The sequence below is a fragment of the Diorhabda sublineata genome, chromosome 9, assembly GCF_026230105.1.
Source record: "Diorhabda sublineata isolate icDioSubl1.1 chromosome 9, icDioSubl1.1, whole genome shotgun sequence".
Lineage (NCBI taxonomy): Eukaryota > Metazoa > Arthropoda > Insecta > Coleoptera > Chrysomelidae > Diorhabda > Diorhabda sublineata.
Window position 1 is genome coordinate 12,369,933 of NC_079482.1, and position 18,347 is coordinate 12,388,279.

Below are 18,347 nucleotides of genomic sequence, written 5' to 3' on the forward strand. Positions count from 1 at the left end.
CATCTCTAGCAAATAGAATTTCTCCAATGGTTAGGAAATCCCAGACAGCAACATCTTCATCCACCTGAACAAAGTCAGAAAAATTCACACAGCTGATGTCAAACAGTGTTGGTACTGCTGGTTCCCATCTTAAGTAATTATTGGCTGATTTCCTGGATATTCTTTTATGAAATCAAATTTTTTGAAGCAGTTGAGAATCATTAGTGGTGTTACACCTTTCCATGTTTTATCAATCAGTAAAATAGCGGTCAATATAGTGATGTCCAGAGGTTTTAAAACAAGCTTCAAAATCGCAATTTGGAAGTGGTTTTTAGTGGAAACAAGTAGATTGTCACATTGGATAATATAGGAAGACTATTGTGGACATTACAATTTTCTAAAAAGAGTAGCATTTTTATTGTTTCATCCCCACGTTTAAAGACAATTGTTCAAAGTTCTGAATGACCCAAGCTTTTCTATTAGCGCGTTAAGTAGTGGGGAAGTTCTCAACTTGCTGTGCCAATTTAAGCAAACTACAACATTCCACTTCCCCAAAAAACTTTCTTCAAGACAACTCCATTACTCTTTTTGACGCGAGCTATTTTTCTTTCAATAAATTTCTTTTTAAACCTCTCTTCGAATGGTCAGGCTTTCATTCAGAGTACTTTGAGTAATTTTAAATTCGTTTACAATGCCACTTTTCTTCTCACTTTTAACTTTTTCGATTAACTCTTTTCAGTAATCGTCAAGCATTTATACCTTTTAGGACTCATAATTGAAACCAATTTTGAAACTATACACATTCAAAGAGTGATTGAATCTAAACTAACCAAACAAATGTGAGTGTGTGCCAAACTAATTATTACAATAAAAAGTACGAAGACTAAAATAATACGAGACTGAAGTAGTTTAAGTTTGTCGCAGAATGTACTTCTTTGTATGTCTTGAATTGTCGAGTGTTTGCCTATCATTCAGATTACCGAGTCATTTCATTCCATAGCAACGACTTTTTTGTTTGAATAACAAAGTGCTTGAAATTGTATAAATTTTTTTCGAAATATAAAAAGATGTTTTAAGAAGCTCCTGGTATATTCAAATTACAGAGAGGTTCGAATTATCACTGTTTTCAATTAACAAAAGTCTACTGTATCTCTTTTTGTGGTACCATAACTTGACCTTCCAAATCATTAAACATGTTCCAAAATTTTTCATTTCTTTTGGTATATTCAAAACCAATTTTTTATTGATATGGTTTTAGAAGAGTTACAAATCTTAATTAAGGTAAAAAAATAATCCAGCTTTGTTTAACTGAACAAGGTGGGTTATTATTTTTCATTTTTATGTTTACAAATTATTTTCCATTCATGTTTTCATTTATTTCCGTTGCCATATTATGACGAAATATCTAGCAATTAATTTTTAAGTATTATTCGTTACTGATTTTATTCATGGATAATACAGAATTATACTATCATGCGTATATCCATGATTTGTAACAATCTTCAATTCTATTGCTTAAACTTTGATTATGACATTGCGATTGTGTCATAATTGATAAAATATTATTGAGAATAACAAATCTACATATGAAAAAGATATTGCTATAGTGATATATGGTTCGACTATAGCCTAACTAAATTTAATGTAGCAAATGCTAGTGGCTACTATAAATTATTAGAATTTATAACACAATGTTTAGGAAAATGATGTAAACGCTTACAGAATTCAACTCTTGCCCAAGTGTTGCATTAACGACTCCCTTTAAAATATACTCTTGGGGAACAGCAGGTTGCAAATCTTTTATTAAATCAAACGCTTCTTTAGTATCGTGATTCCTAAGATAATGTATAACTAAATTTAATCTCGCTTCAGGTACTACATCAACCAACAAGGGAAAAACCTTAAAAAATCACATTTTACCAACTACAAAATATTCAACTAAATATAAATGTGATTGTTGTGGGGTTGTGACAATGAAATACCAAAGTGTACTCTTTGTAATATTTATACTAAGCTTTCAAATAACTATGTATTCATCATCAGGGACTGAAATTACGGACGAAATATAATGTAAAAATATAAACATTGTACTCAAAAAGAGAAAGAGTCCAAACTTGTATCGCTTCAAAAACTATTGATATGTACACTCTTGTTCACAACTATTCAGACAGGATGTCGCCAAGGTCCTCCGAACATCAAAACCTCCTCCATCCAACCTGACCTCCAAGGTACGGCAGGCTCTCAAAGTTATTTATAAAGATTCTGTAGTCCTTCCAGTCGGCAAAGAAAATGCCACCTTCGGCCTCAATACCTCTTGATAAGATGAATAATCTTCTCAATACTTCATGTTACAAAATTATCTCCAACACATATCTGGAAAAGACAACAAAAAGTCTCATCCACAAATCCAAACTTCCTAAGCCAAACTCATACCTCGAAAAAAATCATCCCGTATTTCTCTACCTTCTCAGAGTTTTCCCAATTTCTCCCACAGATATTCTGGTCAGCTTTAATATTATTTCCTTATTTACCAACATCTCCATCGGTGAAACTTTGTCTATCTTAGATACTAGCCACCACTTTGCTCCATATTATCTTTCGCTCATCAAACACTGTTTGTTTAATGCCTACTTCATATTTCAAGGCAATTTCTACCGGTAACTCAAAGGTGCCTCTCTTTCCCGTCATTGCCAACATTTTCATGGACCATTTTGAAAATAAAGCACTATCCTCCTGCCTCCTTCGACCAAGCTGTTCGCTACGATATGTTGATAACACTTTTTTCATTTGACCCCATGGATGAGAAACCTCAGATTCCTCTCTGCTCCATCTGAATGGCGCACATCCCTATATATAGTTCACGATGAAGGTGGAGAAGGAATCATCCCTACCATTCCTTGATGTCAAAAATTGCCTCCACTCGGTTCTTCTCACTCCGTCTATTGTAAACCCACTCACACCAATCGTTTCCTCAATGATCAATCACAACATCATCCTGCCCAACTTAACTCTGTCATTGATAGACTCATATCTCGATCCACTTTGTTGACTAACGGATCCAGTCGACCATCAGAAACTCTCCCACCCTACCAAAGATAAAATATCCAATGAACACCATGGAGTGTATGAAATCCCCTGCTCGGATTGCCGCCGTTCCTTGTTGTCTGTCACCAATTACGATATTTCCTGCACACCCTTGCCCAACATCATGTCAATAACGGACACCCAATCGATTTCAATAGAACCAAAACTTATCCCCCACTTCGGTACTTCAAGTCCAGAATTATTTGAGAAGCTGTCGAAATAGAGAAACGTCCAAACTGTTTGAACACAAGGGACGATAGCCATAGATTACTGTCAACCTGGAAACACCTTCTTCATCCACTTCTTTCCAACACCATTTCGGCTAATAATAACATTTTCTCCAAAACCCCCCGAGAAGCCAAGCTTCATACATTGATTATTGCATCTAAATGTTCTTGTCTCTTCTTTTTTTTTTGATAAATTATAAATAAATAATAAATTGACGATAATTGATAAATTGTTAAATGATAAATTGATTTTTAAAAGATAAATTTTGACGTTTCGACTTTTCTTCAAAATATTTTGATGAAGACTTAAAGAAAATCAAGAACAATTTATATAAAATATATATAAATTTATATATAAATTGCATCTAACTGTTCTTGATTTTCTTTAAGTCTTCATATATATATATATATATATATATATATATATATATATATATATATATATATATATATATATAAATGGACATATATATTGACGATATTCCATTGTTTTTTTTAAATTTAGGTAATATACTGGGTTAGGTCTTTACGAAGAAAATCAAGAACAGTTAGATGCAATTTATATATATTTTATATAAATTGTTCTTGATTTTGTTTATATATATATATATATATATATATATATATATATATATATATATATATACAGTGCTTTTCAGATAAAAGTATCCACCTTTAATAACTTTTGTAATACTGGTATTTAGAAAAAATCCAAAAACACGTCAATTTATGTTGGAAGGGGCAAGCATTATGGCTTATTTAAACTTACTGGAAAAGCCACCCCCTCACCCCTAGCAGCATCCCCTTTATTTTTTTAAATTACTTTTCATATTTTTTATGTAAAATTTGGATACTCCTCTTTGAGCTGATTTCAAAAATGTATAATACTTGTAGGTTAAAGTGGTTAGTTTATGAGATAAACAATTTTTCTTTTAAGAGCACAAATTTTACTTATTATTTACTTTCACCTTATTTGCCTGTACTAAAATGGGTTGTACAACAGTTCAAACTCTTTAATCTTTTTAACTGTGCTATTTATTATGAAGTTACAATAAGTGTTCAAAATGAGTACCATTCACTTCCATACAATGGTATAATCTATTTTGAAATGCCTCTCTGACATTGCTTAATACGGCTGGATTTAATTGTCGACATTCATTTTCTATCCTCTCTCGTAAATCATCCAGAGATTCTGGTTGGGTATCATAAACTTTTGTTTTTAAATACCCCCATAAAAAGAAGTCTAGGGGTGTTAAATCCGGTGACCTAGGTGGCCACTCCATCATCTGCCCCCTTCTACCTATCCAACGAGCGGGGAATGTTTCGTTTAAAAATTGTCGGACAGGCATAGCATAGTGTGGGGGAGCTCCGTCTTGTTGAAATACCAGTAAATCTTCGGAAAGGTTATCATCATTTTCTATTATTGTTGTATTACGTGGGTCAACCCCTTCCCTGAGTAACTCAAGATATGATTCACCATTTAAATTTCCTTTGATGAAGAAAGGTCCGACAATATGGTCACCTAGAATACCACACCAAACGTTTAACTTTTGGGGATGTTGTGTATGGAATTCACGCATAATATGTGGATCACTTTCAGCCCAATATCTACAATTATGCCTACTTACTAAGCCATCAGAAAAGCAAATATTGTTTAACAATTGTGGATTGTTATTGATAATTTGCGTCATTGATTCGCAAAACTCTAGACGACGATCAAAATCATCTTCATTCAACTCGTGCACCAACTTAACTTTGTATGGGTGGTACTTGAATTTATGTAGAACTCGGAAAACTGTAGAAGATGAAACACCGATCGCTCTACTTATTGTTGACAACGATTGGGGTTGTTGAGCCTCTAAGCTGACTTGCCCTAAAATTGCCACTTGGATGGCTTCGTTATTTACGAGTCCCTCTCGCTTATGCACTTTATTGCAAACAGACCCTGTTGTGGTAAATTTCTCCATCGGTTGAATTACATACTTATGAGTTGCATGTCTTCCGTCATGTAATTCGTTAAATATTCTAGCAGCAGCTCTTGCACAATTATTATTTTCGTAGTATAAACCTACAATTTCAATTCTTTCTTGCAAAGAGTAAACCATTTCAGAGAAACAAAATAAATAATGTATCAAATTACACTATCAATAGTGACTACAAATTCTAGTTGACAATGTCAAACTTTAATAAAAAGTAGAGTTTTTTGTTGTTTGGATTTTTTTAAGTAGAATAAATAGCACAGTTAAAAAGATTAAAGAGTTTGAACTGTTGTACAACCCATTTTAGTACAGGCAAATAAGGTGAAAGTAAATAATAAGTAAAATTTGTGCTCTTAAAAGAAAAATTGTTTATCTCATAAACTAACCACTTTAACCTACAAGTATTATACATTTTTGAAATCAGCTCAAAGAGGAGTATCCAAATTTTATATAAAAAATATGAAAAGTAATTTAAAAAAATAAAGGGGATGCTGCTAGGGGTGAGGGGGTGGCTTTTCCAGTAAGTTTAAATAAGCCATAATGCTTGCCCCTTCCAACATAAATTGACGTGTTTTTGGATTTTTTCTAAATACCAGTATTACAAAAGTTATTAAAGGTGGATACTTTTATCTGAAAAGCACTGTATATATATATATATATATATATATATATATATATATATATATATATATATATATATATATAAATGGACATATATATTGACGATATTCCATTGTTTTTTTTAAATTTAGGTAATATACTGGGTTAGGTCATTACGAATGTCTTTAAATAGCACAACGCCACAACAATCACATTTATTAGCGATGTGACAAATTAAATTCATATATTGTTTCTTACCTGCATAGCACCTTCGCCTTCTCGAAAAACTACCATATTGTGTTTTAATAAGTCGTAACCAAAACCAACATGATTACTTAGATCAATTATGTTTTTCAACTCATTTTCTGCCGCTTTTCCATTGTAGAGACGAAACGTATTGCAAGCCTAAAAAAATTTTCCTTTCAAACCAAACTATCTCTCAACCAATGTAAAATTGCCCACCCAACAACTTTAGTATGGTATATAGTATGAGTATATGTCTGTAAAATTATTGACATTACAAATATTATATTAAGGAATAATTTTTTGAACTATATTTTTTGACAATGTAATGACTTTACATAAAGGATGAAATGGTGGTAGTGTAGATTGGATTGTCTCTTACCTATAATATTTAATTTATGTTCGATGAGATTTAAATCTGGTGACGAGTTTGGAGGAACATAAATTTAACAATAGGTGGCTTTAGGAAATCGTCAATATCCCAACTATTGTGCTGCCTCGAATAAAGTCATTGTCAGGAGTATTATATAGAATTTGTTAAAAAAGATATGAAGAATAATCAGATATAACAAAGTCCAGAATATAAATCATTACATAATCTGCTAGTATACGAGATATTGAAGAGTCTGAATTTAGATACATAGCTATTGAAAAAGCAAAAACTACATTAAAAGAAAATAACGATCCTGTTCAAATTATAAACATATAACACAGTAAGAAAAAGGATAAACAAATATTATAATCAATTATTAAACAAAACATTTCCTAAATTACAAAATGTATAATCTTTGTCTTACCTTATGTACATGATACGTTATCAAAATATTCTACTGAACTAAAATTTAAAACACCAAAAAAATAAAAGTAATATTTATGTGAGGTTCCTTGTAATAACTGTTGAGCTGTTAACATAGAACAGGCCTCTGAATATGTTGAAAATAGATTAAGAAATCATCAGTACGATAAAAAATAAAACTTCATTAATAAACCATGGAAAACCAAAAAACCATACAAATTTCTTTAATTTCTTATCTATTTTTGTTATTAATTTGTCTTGATTTTAGGTCATTTTTGATTATTTTGTAGACTTAAATAGATCGAAACGTCAATGTTTTGCCCATTTTAAAACCTATTTTTCATTCTGAAGAAATCTTACAATTTAGCAACGAAAAACATACATTTAATTAAAAATATTCAAAAATTGTTGTGTCAGAGTGAAATACGAGATAATGTGAATTTTTAGAATTGATTGATGTAATTTTTTAAAGGAGCGTACATTATTCCAAATTCGAACTGCTCGCATTTTTCAACTTCATTACTGTGTAGAAGAAAATGAAAAAAATCGAGTTTTCTTCCATCCTGTATACAAAAGACAAAATAATTACAATTTAATCGAATTAGGATATATTGGATTATTAAACGAAACTTTTGATGTTTTGACACTAAATGTGAATTTTTTATTTTTATATCATTCTGGGATCACTAATTCGGATTAAATTTTAATTTCATAACATATACCCTACACTCAAAATATTAAATGTTATAAATATTAATATATGTATACAAATCTTTCAGCAGTATCGAAATACATTTTACTCTAAAGTACATATATCAATTCTCTGTACCCTATTATTTTGTTCGACCAAGAAGCCGATTTCGCTCCGTTATTTTTCAAATGCTCTAAACCCGCCATACTCAAAGTGTGTTCCGCGGAACCCTAGGGTTCCGCGAAACCCCTGTAGGGATTCCGCAAGAATTTAGAACTCAGTCGCCACCCAGCACAGTAAAGTAATTTCATTCTTGAAACAGTGCATTTTACGAGGAGAGTTTAACATCACGCCGCTCTTCAATAAAACTTTATGGCAAACCTATTGCAAGTTCTTTACTTACACCGATCTCTGTACAAAATACGAGAGTCAGAAGATTAAAAAAATATCTCTACAGTAGCCCAAATATTTATTCAGGACGGCACGCGCCTAGATAAAAAAAATAGACTTAATACTTAAGTTTAAGGTGATTTATTTATGCTTTATGTCTCACCGATGAGATCCGCAAGCCGCTTTAGCCTTTGTCTTGATAAAAATCGACCGCCCATATCTACTTGTGAGCGCGCAGTCAATTTGATAAAAGCCGCCGCTGAGATTAGACGCTATAGTTGTAAACAAGCGACTTTCGGTTATATAACTTCAAAACAAGTCGAGATTGTTTACACCGCATTTTTTGTATTTCTATTTTTATTTCGGCTTTTTATTTATCAAAGGCGCCGACTCGAGTATTTTTAAGAATGTTCGAGATCGAGGCTAGGACTATAAAAGCGACGACCGTGCTTCGACACTCGAGTCAGTCGACGATTAGCGTTCGGAGCGATAAGTACCTATTTGCTAAAAACGAAGTTTTTTTTGTTCTACTGCTGTATTCTGATTGTATAAGTTTTGTACATATCTTCTTTGGACTAAACTCTTCTACTCAGTAACGATCGTGCGTTAATTTGACCCCACCACCCTGACAAGTAATTATTAAGAAAGAAGAATGGAATGTTGGCTTAAAGGCGTTAAACGTGTTGTAAAAACATCTTCTAACGAAGCCGAATGTTCAAAAGCAGTACGCGCGGAGTGTACAGCAATTATCGATGATAATGATGCAACGTCAAGTTCCACGGTTTCAAAGGCGAAAAAAAGGAAGTATGATGAATCATACTTCATCAGTTTCGGATTTGTTGATTCCAACGGCTCACCTCTCTGCATGTTATGTAGTAAACTGCTTCCTAATAGTTCCATGGCACCTGCCAAGTTGCGCCGACATTTAGAAACTGTACACCCCGAGTCTAAAGACAAGAATAGATTTTAGATAGAATTTTTTGTACGTAAAAAAGAACAGTTATTGGAAAGTCAAAAAACTATGATGCAAGTAACCCAAACTATCAATGAAAAGGTCACAAAGGCATCATATTTAGTTAGCTATCGCATTGCACAAGAAGGTGAAGCGCACACTATCGCTGAGATTTTAATAAAACCATGTGTGTTAGACATAACAAAATGTATGCTCGATGAAAAATCTGCAAAGCATCTTTCTACAGTGCCACTATCAAACGATACTATTTCACGTCGAATTCATGATCTGGCAAGCTACGTCAAACAAGAGCTAGTTACACGTCTACAAAAAACACGATTCGTCTTGCAAATGGATGAGTCTACTGATGTCGCTGGTCTGGCTATCTTGCTGGTTATCGTGAGATATCCATATGAAAGTTCTTTTGAAGAAGACATGCTTATGTGTTCACCGTTGCCCACAAACACTACCGGAGAAGAAATTTTTACTAAAATATATTTTTTAAAGAAAATAATCTCAGTTGGAACGATTGCATAGACATTTGTACAGATGGGACCAAGGCGATGACGGGTAAAACAGCAGGAGTCGTGTCACGAATACAAAAAAAGCACCTAATTGTGGTTCCAGTCATTGTCTCCTGCATAGACAAACACTAGTAATGAAGCAAATGCCGTCAAACCTAAAATTAGTAATGGATGAAGCGGTAAAAATTATTAATTTTATCAAATCACGACCACTACAATCCCGATTGTTCTCATTATTGTGTGAAGATTATGCTAGCAAACATAAAACACTGCTGCTTCATACAGAAGTGCAATGGCTGTCTCGGGGTAAAACTTTAACAAGGCTATTTGAACTTAAAGCTGAGTTACAAATGTTTCTTTCAGATACTTCTTTTAATTTGAAAGACCGTTTGTATGATAAAACTTGGTTGTTCCGACTGTCTTTCATGGCGGATATCTTTCAAAATCTGAACGAATTAAATTTATCATTGCAAGGTAAACAGACAACAGTGTTCCAGGCCTGTAACAAAATAACTGCCTTTAAAAGAAAATTAGATTTTTGGATTATTTGCGTTAGTAAGAGAGAAATAGAAAGCTTTACGTTACTCAGTGAGTTTGTTAGCGATAACGACTCAGAAATGTTTCAAGATGATGTATTTGAAGAATTGGTCCAATATCTCACTTCGATGCGCGCATCTTTTGAGAAGTATTTTCCCGAAGAACAGAATACAAAACTGAAAATGAATTCATGGATTCATAATCCTTTTTTACCCACCTTGCAAAAGCCCGAAAGTATGTCAAATGAAATATATGAATCTCTTTTAGAAATGTCATCAGACACAAGTATGGAGTCATTGTTCAAAACGTTATCTCTCAACGATTATTGGTGCAGAATCCGTGATGAATACCCAATGCTTGCCAAAATGGCTCTGAATATTCTTCTTCCATTTCCAACAACATATTTGTGCGAAACAGGATTCTCAACCTATGCAGCCACAAAAAACAAAATACCAGAATAGACTGGACGCCGAACCTGATATGAGACTTCAACTGTCTTCTATCAAAGCTGATATCAACCAATTAATGAAAAATAAAAAACATTTTCATACCTCCCATTAGTAATTTTTTTTTCTTTTTTAATATCTTCTATTTCTATTATTATACTTGTTATGTAAGTAAGTAATAAGTATATGTTACATTCTACGTTTATTATGCTTATTAATAAAGAATATACTTTTAGAGACTATTGTTTTATTGTAGAGTTCCGTCAAGTATTTCGCTTTCCAAAAGGGTTCCGTCACTAAAAAAGTTTGAAAACCGCTGCTCTAAACTAACATGTCTGAAAAACTAGCTTCAATCTTGAGTATGGGCACAATATTGAATTGAAATTTACCTAAAGTCATGAGTTTGAATACTTTTCAAATTTATTCATATTAATTAAAAACATATGAGGTCACTAGGGACAGACTTATTTTCAGTTTCACTAATTGTAAGAGATTATAACACAAATATAGTATTTTAAAATTTCATATACTCGTATGAGAATAATCACAAGCAAATCTTGAGGAAATTATTTATTTTCGACATCTTTTAAGGCAAAGCAAACAATCTACACATTTTTTTAAATTTCATGTCATTATGTTCCCATTTACCCCGTTGAAGGGAGCAAATGGGTTTAGTTACGTATAACTTGTGTATAAATTGAAATGGATAAAAGAGGACATATGACTAACATTTTTTCGACATTAAAAAAAATAATCGAAATTTAACACACTCTTAACTTAACTTCAGAATCTGACAAGAAAAATATTTAGTCACAATTAATAATTGTAAAACAAAAAATTGAAAAGAACAATTTATTAGAATACTTGTCTGTAATGGAGGGGCGTAAGTTTATTTTATGTTTGCCGCCTATAAATAATTCTATTAGTATTGATTCTATAGCTACGTGCTATATCTTTGGAATCCTTGGCCAATTAAAAATGTCATTTTCACCTCTTCAGCAGTAATAATTTCTCTAACCAGACGAACATACTTTGCTTGTACAGTGGTTACGATAAAGTAACCATTAAACGAATCTTTGTGTATATTATCTGGTGGTTGTAAAATATTTTTTGTGGATGTCTCGCCTTCTAATTTTTCTTCTACTTGGGGCGCTTTTTATCTGCTCAATTCCAACACATTATTTTCAGTAGTACTTCTCCAATAATTTCAAGGTGTCATAATTCAAGCTTATATCGCTATCGCTATAGCCCATATTTTGCTCCATTTTAGATCCTCGACCATCTCTGAAAGATTTTTTTCTGCACTTTTACTTAGTCTAGTCTGTGGATTTCTGTCTTCTTTGCTTGTTTTCCGTTTTATCACTTCATTTTTTCTTTTCTTCCTGGCACAGTAGCTCCAAAATCTGTTCTGATTTTAAAACCTCTCCATACTATAGTTGCTTAAACTGTAGTTTTTTTTCTTTGTATGTTAAAGTGACTCAACTTTCCAAGTTGGTATTTATTTTATTCACTAAGAAATCAATTACACCTCTTCTAGAGGTACTACCATTTGTTGTTTCACCCAAAGAAGCATTGATGCTGGAAATCGTTTGAATATGATCATCATTTTCCGAACTATTGCTAGTATAAGGCACGGGTATTCAATTGAGGGAATTTATGCTCGTCAGTTATATGTTTCTTGACAGTCGACTTGGTCTTACTAGTCTTCTGGAAATTTTGTTCGGTCGACTGGCAAAGAACATGTACTAAGAAATCCTGATGAACAATAATATCAGCGAGATTTTTTGTCGACAAGATTTTCATAGCAATAGAAAAACCTTTTTTGATATTTTGTTTAGGTGACACCCAACCATTTCCTCATTTCTGAAAGTAATATTTTTTCCCATCCTATTTTAATAGGGCTAAAAACAAAAAATCCAGTGGCTGCAATCTGCGTGTTAGATGACTGAGAAGGCAGCTTGTACAAATCTAAACCAGCTCCAAACCCTCTTAGAAGTACAGCACTTCCTTGAAAAATGATATAAGATGGTGAATAAGAGCCATAGGCGCAATAGTTGATTGATATATTTTCAGGACCCGTACCACGAATACATTGAGAGACAGGTTTACTTTTTTGTCCAATTACTTTGATTTGGGAGAGATCTGTACAAAAACCAGACTCATTACAGTTGAAGAAGAGTTCTGTATATTTATCAAATTAATTATTTTTCTTGAAATTTGTTAAAATGGTCAGCTACAACAAAGAGATCAGAAGCCTCGAATGTTTTATAGACTTTGAGGTATTTTTTAGGTATAAACGAGGATGGCGCTTCATAAAATTTTTGTACCAATTTTGACCAGATTTATATAGATTGAAGGAGGTAGAAATTTTTGACAAATAATTTGAATGAACTATAACAGTTCTTCATCCATGAAATAACCGAAATCGGCTCTCGCCAAAATTAACTATTCCAATTGAAACTTAACTTCTTGTGATAAGGCATTATTTAGATCGGAGCCAAGAATTTCTGATGAAGTTTTTCTTCCATTGATTCGGTTGAATACAACGCTTCTTAGTACGCCACAATGCTTCGAAGCAGAACTATATACATAAATGGTGGCGGTTTTGACATCTTTTACGGCGGCCCAACGTTTTCTTTCGTATAGGGTTTATCTGGTTGCTTTTTAATATAGTTTCTGACGATCTTTAACTATTTATATTTACCTGAAATATAATAAAAACCTTCACAAATACTTATTCTCCATATTATTTTGGGGTAAATGGGAATATGTGGAAAAAAATTCCACTCATATTTGCAATAAATGTGAAAAGTAAACACAAGTTCTACATAATGCAATCAAACTAAACTGAAAAACTTCCAATATTTCAGGTATTTTTAAGGTAACAGTACTTACCGAAATAGCCGACGAAGCTGATAGACCAAATATTTTATAGATTATATTTTAGTGTCACGTGCGTTGAAGCAACCACTTTCTATTGTGTACTTATAGGCTGCTTATTATATGGTGGCACATCATAGATGAGTAGTACAGTTGAAATTTCGACAAGGAGTTTTTATTAAATAATTTATTTTCGATATTAAATTAAATTAGACAAGCATCTTTCTTAGTAAAAATATGCTCCAATTGATATCTATTGATATATTTGGGAAAAAATTATAGTAAAAGTAAATGATTAAAATGGTATTTACCTTTAAATTAGTAGCAATGACTGAATCTGGATACCTGTTCAAGTAGATACCAAGTACTTCTTGAGATACATCATAATAATCCAGTTTGTAGTAACATAGTGCCACATAGATATTCAATGCAATGTTTTCTCTGAAAATAAAAGAAAAATCATTATTGAGAATAATTAAAAATTAATTTCATAATTTTTCGCTACTGCATATTTTTAAATCATATAAATACAGAATTATTTTGAATCAGCGATCCGCCCTGGCATATCACGGGGATTACATATGACTACATGTTTTGTTTGTCGTAAGATTGTATCGGTCTCCTGTATATAATATGTAATATAATGTACTTCACATAATTCAACGAAAATATTTTTTTATATACGACATCACCAATTTCTAATTAATTACCTACACGTAAAAAGAAAAATATTTTCTTTAGAGTTACATGTAGTATCCAGCGACTACAATTATCGGTGTAAGAAACGCGTTTGAATTGATGATTTGATTTTAGCGCGCGAAAAGAGAAAGCTTCAAGTCGCTACAAACTGGTGAATCAAAAGTGAATTGTGGCACAGCACCTTGTTATGATGAAGATGTAAGTCATTGCCCAATTTTTCCATTTTTCAGTTTTCTTTCTTTCAGTACCTCTTCTGTAAAATTCGATGTTTACAGTTGTTCACCTTTGAACGAACTTTAATCCTCGACAACAATAATAATGACCTGAGGTTGGACTAACATTTTTAAACAATCTTCAAGTTACTATATTATCACCAAAGACTTCTTATTGAGTTGTTTCTGATGCTTATTTCATGTCAGACACTGAAAACACGATCTATCTAAAGCGACTATAGTAGTAGACTGACGAACCGGGTTTTTCTATATCTAATAAAAATTAATTCAGTTTCGTGAATCACTGTATCTATTAGTGAAAATCGCGAGAAAAAACAAACGCGGCCTGGAACTTTGTTTTATATGTTGTGATAAAAATCACACATCACACATATTAATATTCCATAATATAAGAAAATCCTCTATATAAAATATGTTTGACAACCTCAATCATAAAAGTATTACTTGAAACGAAAATCTAAACAAAAAAATGAAATTTTTGGAATCCGTTCCTGAAGTCTGAAGAATGTAACTTTTAATGATTAGTTTTTATCCAAAAATATCGTTGAGCTTCTTGTAACAGAATAAAATTGCTAATTGAAAAATGAAACCTAGCTATTGAAGAAACAATATTTAGAAGAAAATCTTATGTCAAAGAAGAATTACTACTGAATTTTTTAACTTCTTAAAACTATGTTAATTTATATAGTTTAAACATCAATGAAAAAATAACAAGAATAAACCTCACATAGTACGTAGAGAATATGAACCATCAAATACCTACTCCTTAATCTAAATCTTTATTAAGTTAAAAACTTGATAACTCAAATTATCCAAAATTTTTATTGTTTTCAACTTATTAAGGTATTATAAAAGCAAAACCACATAATACCTATTCTGGAGAAGCAATCTCTTATAAATATCAATAGCTTCCTGGTAATGAGCTCTTAGATAATGTATGGCAGCTAAACTCAATTGATCTTCCAAAACATCCTGTAACTGTTGATGATTTTCCATTAGAGTAGCCTCATCCCTCAATTTATGCGAAAGATGAAAATTGAGTCTGTTTCTTAAGCCATTTAGTGGAACTTTTTGCAAAAGTTCTTTGGATTCTTCATACATACCTAATAAATCAAAGGGTATTTGTACAATTATCTTAGTTCTTAAAAGTTTGCTATATGTTTTTGCTTATGAACGCCTTGATAATGACCGAAATCACACACACGTATGCATACACTGATAAATTAATTATCTTGATTTTAAGTCTCTATCAATTAAAATTTCGATCAAAAGCATATAATATTAACGTTTCGACTACTTTCAGTCTTCATCATATTTAGATAGATAAAATCAATATCTTAATGTCCCGATTCCGACATACTAACCAAGCAAAACACTAAGTTCTGAAGATACATAACTAGGGTTCACACTAGCAATGAAAATTTAGTGGACCAAAAGGATCACCTAAGTTATGATTTAGTGGTCCAAAAATATAACGTGGTAGACAAAAGTAAAAAAATTAACATATGCATGCTACACACACTTTTATACATATTTTTACGGCATATATAAATTCTTTTATGCAAAAACAGCACAGTAAATAATATAAATTTAAAAATATTTTGGGCGACAAATTTGTCGTCGATGTGTATGATTTTGGCGACATTTCTTGATGATTTGGCGACAATTGTCGCTATGTCGCCATGCTGGCGTGAACCCTATACATAACAGTATTATTTACCCAAACCTCTATATAATGGGTGTTCTGGAACTTGATGCAAAAAATTCGGAAGAGAGTAGATGACTGGAAAATATTGCTGTGAGGAGCTCAATCTTGTACAAACCATATGTCTCTGCGAATGTTTAGAAGAATATCACATAACATAGTTGGAAAATCATTTTGGAGAAATTCTAAGTATTGCTCACCATTCAGGTTATTATCAAAAAAATATGTACCTCCTAAATTATTACCCACTATTCCTGCCCACACATAAATAAAAAATCGATGTTAATTCTTTGTTTGAATTCTACTGTGAGAATTTTCATTTGCCCATAAATGTAAATTATAGGAATTAATAAAGCCGTCTCGTGTGAAACTTCATCAGTAAACAGTACTTTTCCAACAATAGTATCTTAAAAGCTTGGTATATGCAACAGCAGTAAACACAAGGAAAGAAATGATCGATAGAATAAACTTCCATTGTGACTCTATAAGGCATATTCTTGGAATGCTCTTCCAAGTTTAAAGATATATCCTTTGTAGACTCCGAAAGTGTGTAGAAGTGCAAGGTGCCCACTTCAAACATTTATATAGTTTTTTTTTACTTGATAGGTTGTAGGCTAACCAACTAAATTTTTCTACACTTCATGTTTTTCCTTTTGTAAGTAACACAAAGTTAAACAAAAAGTACCTTTTCATTATTATAAGAAAGATAAATAATATGTATTATTAAAAATGATTGTTATTAATTCTATCTTCTATCTAAGTGAACATTGCTAAAAAGTGATATTACATATAAACCTAAGAGAAATCTCTATGGTAATACTATATCATTTAAAGTTTTGTTAATGGTAAAGAAGTCTTTGATATAATTATCATTGTTATATGTAGTTATAAGGTTTTGTCAAATTTCAGTTAACCAAAGAGTAAGAGGTGTGGATAATAATGCAGATTTATGAATTTTTGGTAAAAAATAGAATTAAGCAGATATAATGTTATAATTTGTTAATGTCTCTTTGGTTTCTTTTTAAAATTGTTTTTTTATTAATTTATTACAATTATTAGTTATTAGTTATTATTCTCTGGATAAATCTAAATATTGCTATCTCTCCATTGTATATATATTATCTTTGTCAGATGGTATGACTGTTAAATTTGGATTTTCTTTTCAAAACCAAATAGTTTTGGACGCATTTCAATTTAAAAAAACAAATGAATAGCAACAGAAATCAATAAAAATAAAATAACAGCAATCAGGATGAAACAGAGATAACAGATATAGTTCACACATTGACAAAATTACTTTTCATCTCTATATGATTTTCATTAGAGAGTCATATAGCTTCCATTTTTCAGTACTAAAAAATGGCATATATTGAAAGGTGGGAGAAAAATTTTTTCCATTAAATGTTCAATATGTTTTCAAGATTTTTGAGGACAGGTACAATTCAAGAAAATATAATCTAGTCAGTTTCAACATTAGTGTTGACACAGAAGTGTGTCAAGAATCCTTGTATTTGTACAAATGTGCTAAATGATCTGTGTAATCAAATCAGGGTATAACAATTGTTATGATATATTTAATGGGAAGGAATAAAAGTGAACGAGCAGCTTGAAATTTTTTGTTAGATTGAGGTGTATTGGGGAATAAAAATATAATAGTTTCAGTAATAGGTTAAACTTACCCAGATAAAAAAGGCAACAAGCGGTATTAATCGAATAATTGCCCACTGTATTGGATTTCAGTAAATTCTGATAAATATCAAGTGCTTTCTTGTAATCTCCTCTGTGAAATGCACAAAATGCTAACCACTCTTCAATGATTGGTCTCTTATCTTCAGGAAAATGTTTAAACTTAAAAAAAGGTTCAAATTGAATGAGCAATTGAATAATAACTTGCTTGGATATATTGTTCGGTTTATAATTAACAGTGTAATATTCAATTTTTCAAACACTACTTACAGTGAAAAATAATACTTTTTATCAAACTTATTTATCAGTCAAATTTGACAAAAAAATTCTTCACACAATTAGCACAGGGTTTAAATAATGCTTGGAAGTCTGCTGATTTAAATGATACATTAAAGTGCATACTAAATAGTAAGAAAATTATTTGTTGTACAATATAGTGGTTAGAATTCAAGAATTTGGGTTTTTCAATTCATTAGCTAGTTTTTTTTGTTATTCTTGTAATACTTGTACTCTACCTCCAAATATGTTACTGCACCAGTATAATCTCGTTTTTTCAAATAATCTTCAAACTGTGAAGTACTTTTTGAATTATTTCTCCCAACTTCTTTGTTTGAATCATTATTTGATTGAAGTGCTGGCTTGGACCTACTTAAAATCTAAAAGTAAATAATAGAGAAAAATTACTGAAACTCTAAT

The 18,347-nt window shown here is 31.6% G+C and overlaps 1 protein-coding gene across 2 annotated transcripts in view; it reads right to left on the bottom strand.

Annotated features, from left to right (window-relative positions):
* The window catches only part of LOC130448971 (intraflagellar transport protein 56), a 32,698-nt gene that overhangs the window by 13,922 nt on the left and 429 nt on the right, over positions 1–18,347 (bottom strand). For both annotated transcript variants that reach the window (XM_056786596.1, XM_056786597.1), the window contains exons 2-7: positions 18,167–18,307; positions 17,645–17,813; positions 15,132–15,363; positions 13,640–13,769; positions 6,128–6,274; positions 1,700–1,879 (exon numbers count right to left, since the gene is read on the bottom strand). In XM_056786596.1, the coding sequence (XP_056642574.1) occupies positions 1,700–1,879; positions 6,128–6,274; positions 13,640–13,769; positions 15,132–15,363; positions 17,645–17,813; positions 18,167–18,307 (999 nt within the window). The remainder of the gene's footprint in view (positions 1–1,699; positions 1,880–6,127; positions 6,275–13,639; positions 13,770–15,131; positions 15,364–17,644; positions 17,814–18,166; positions 18,308–18,347) is intronic.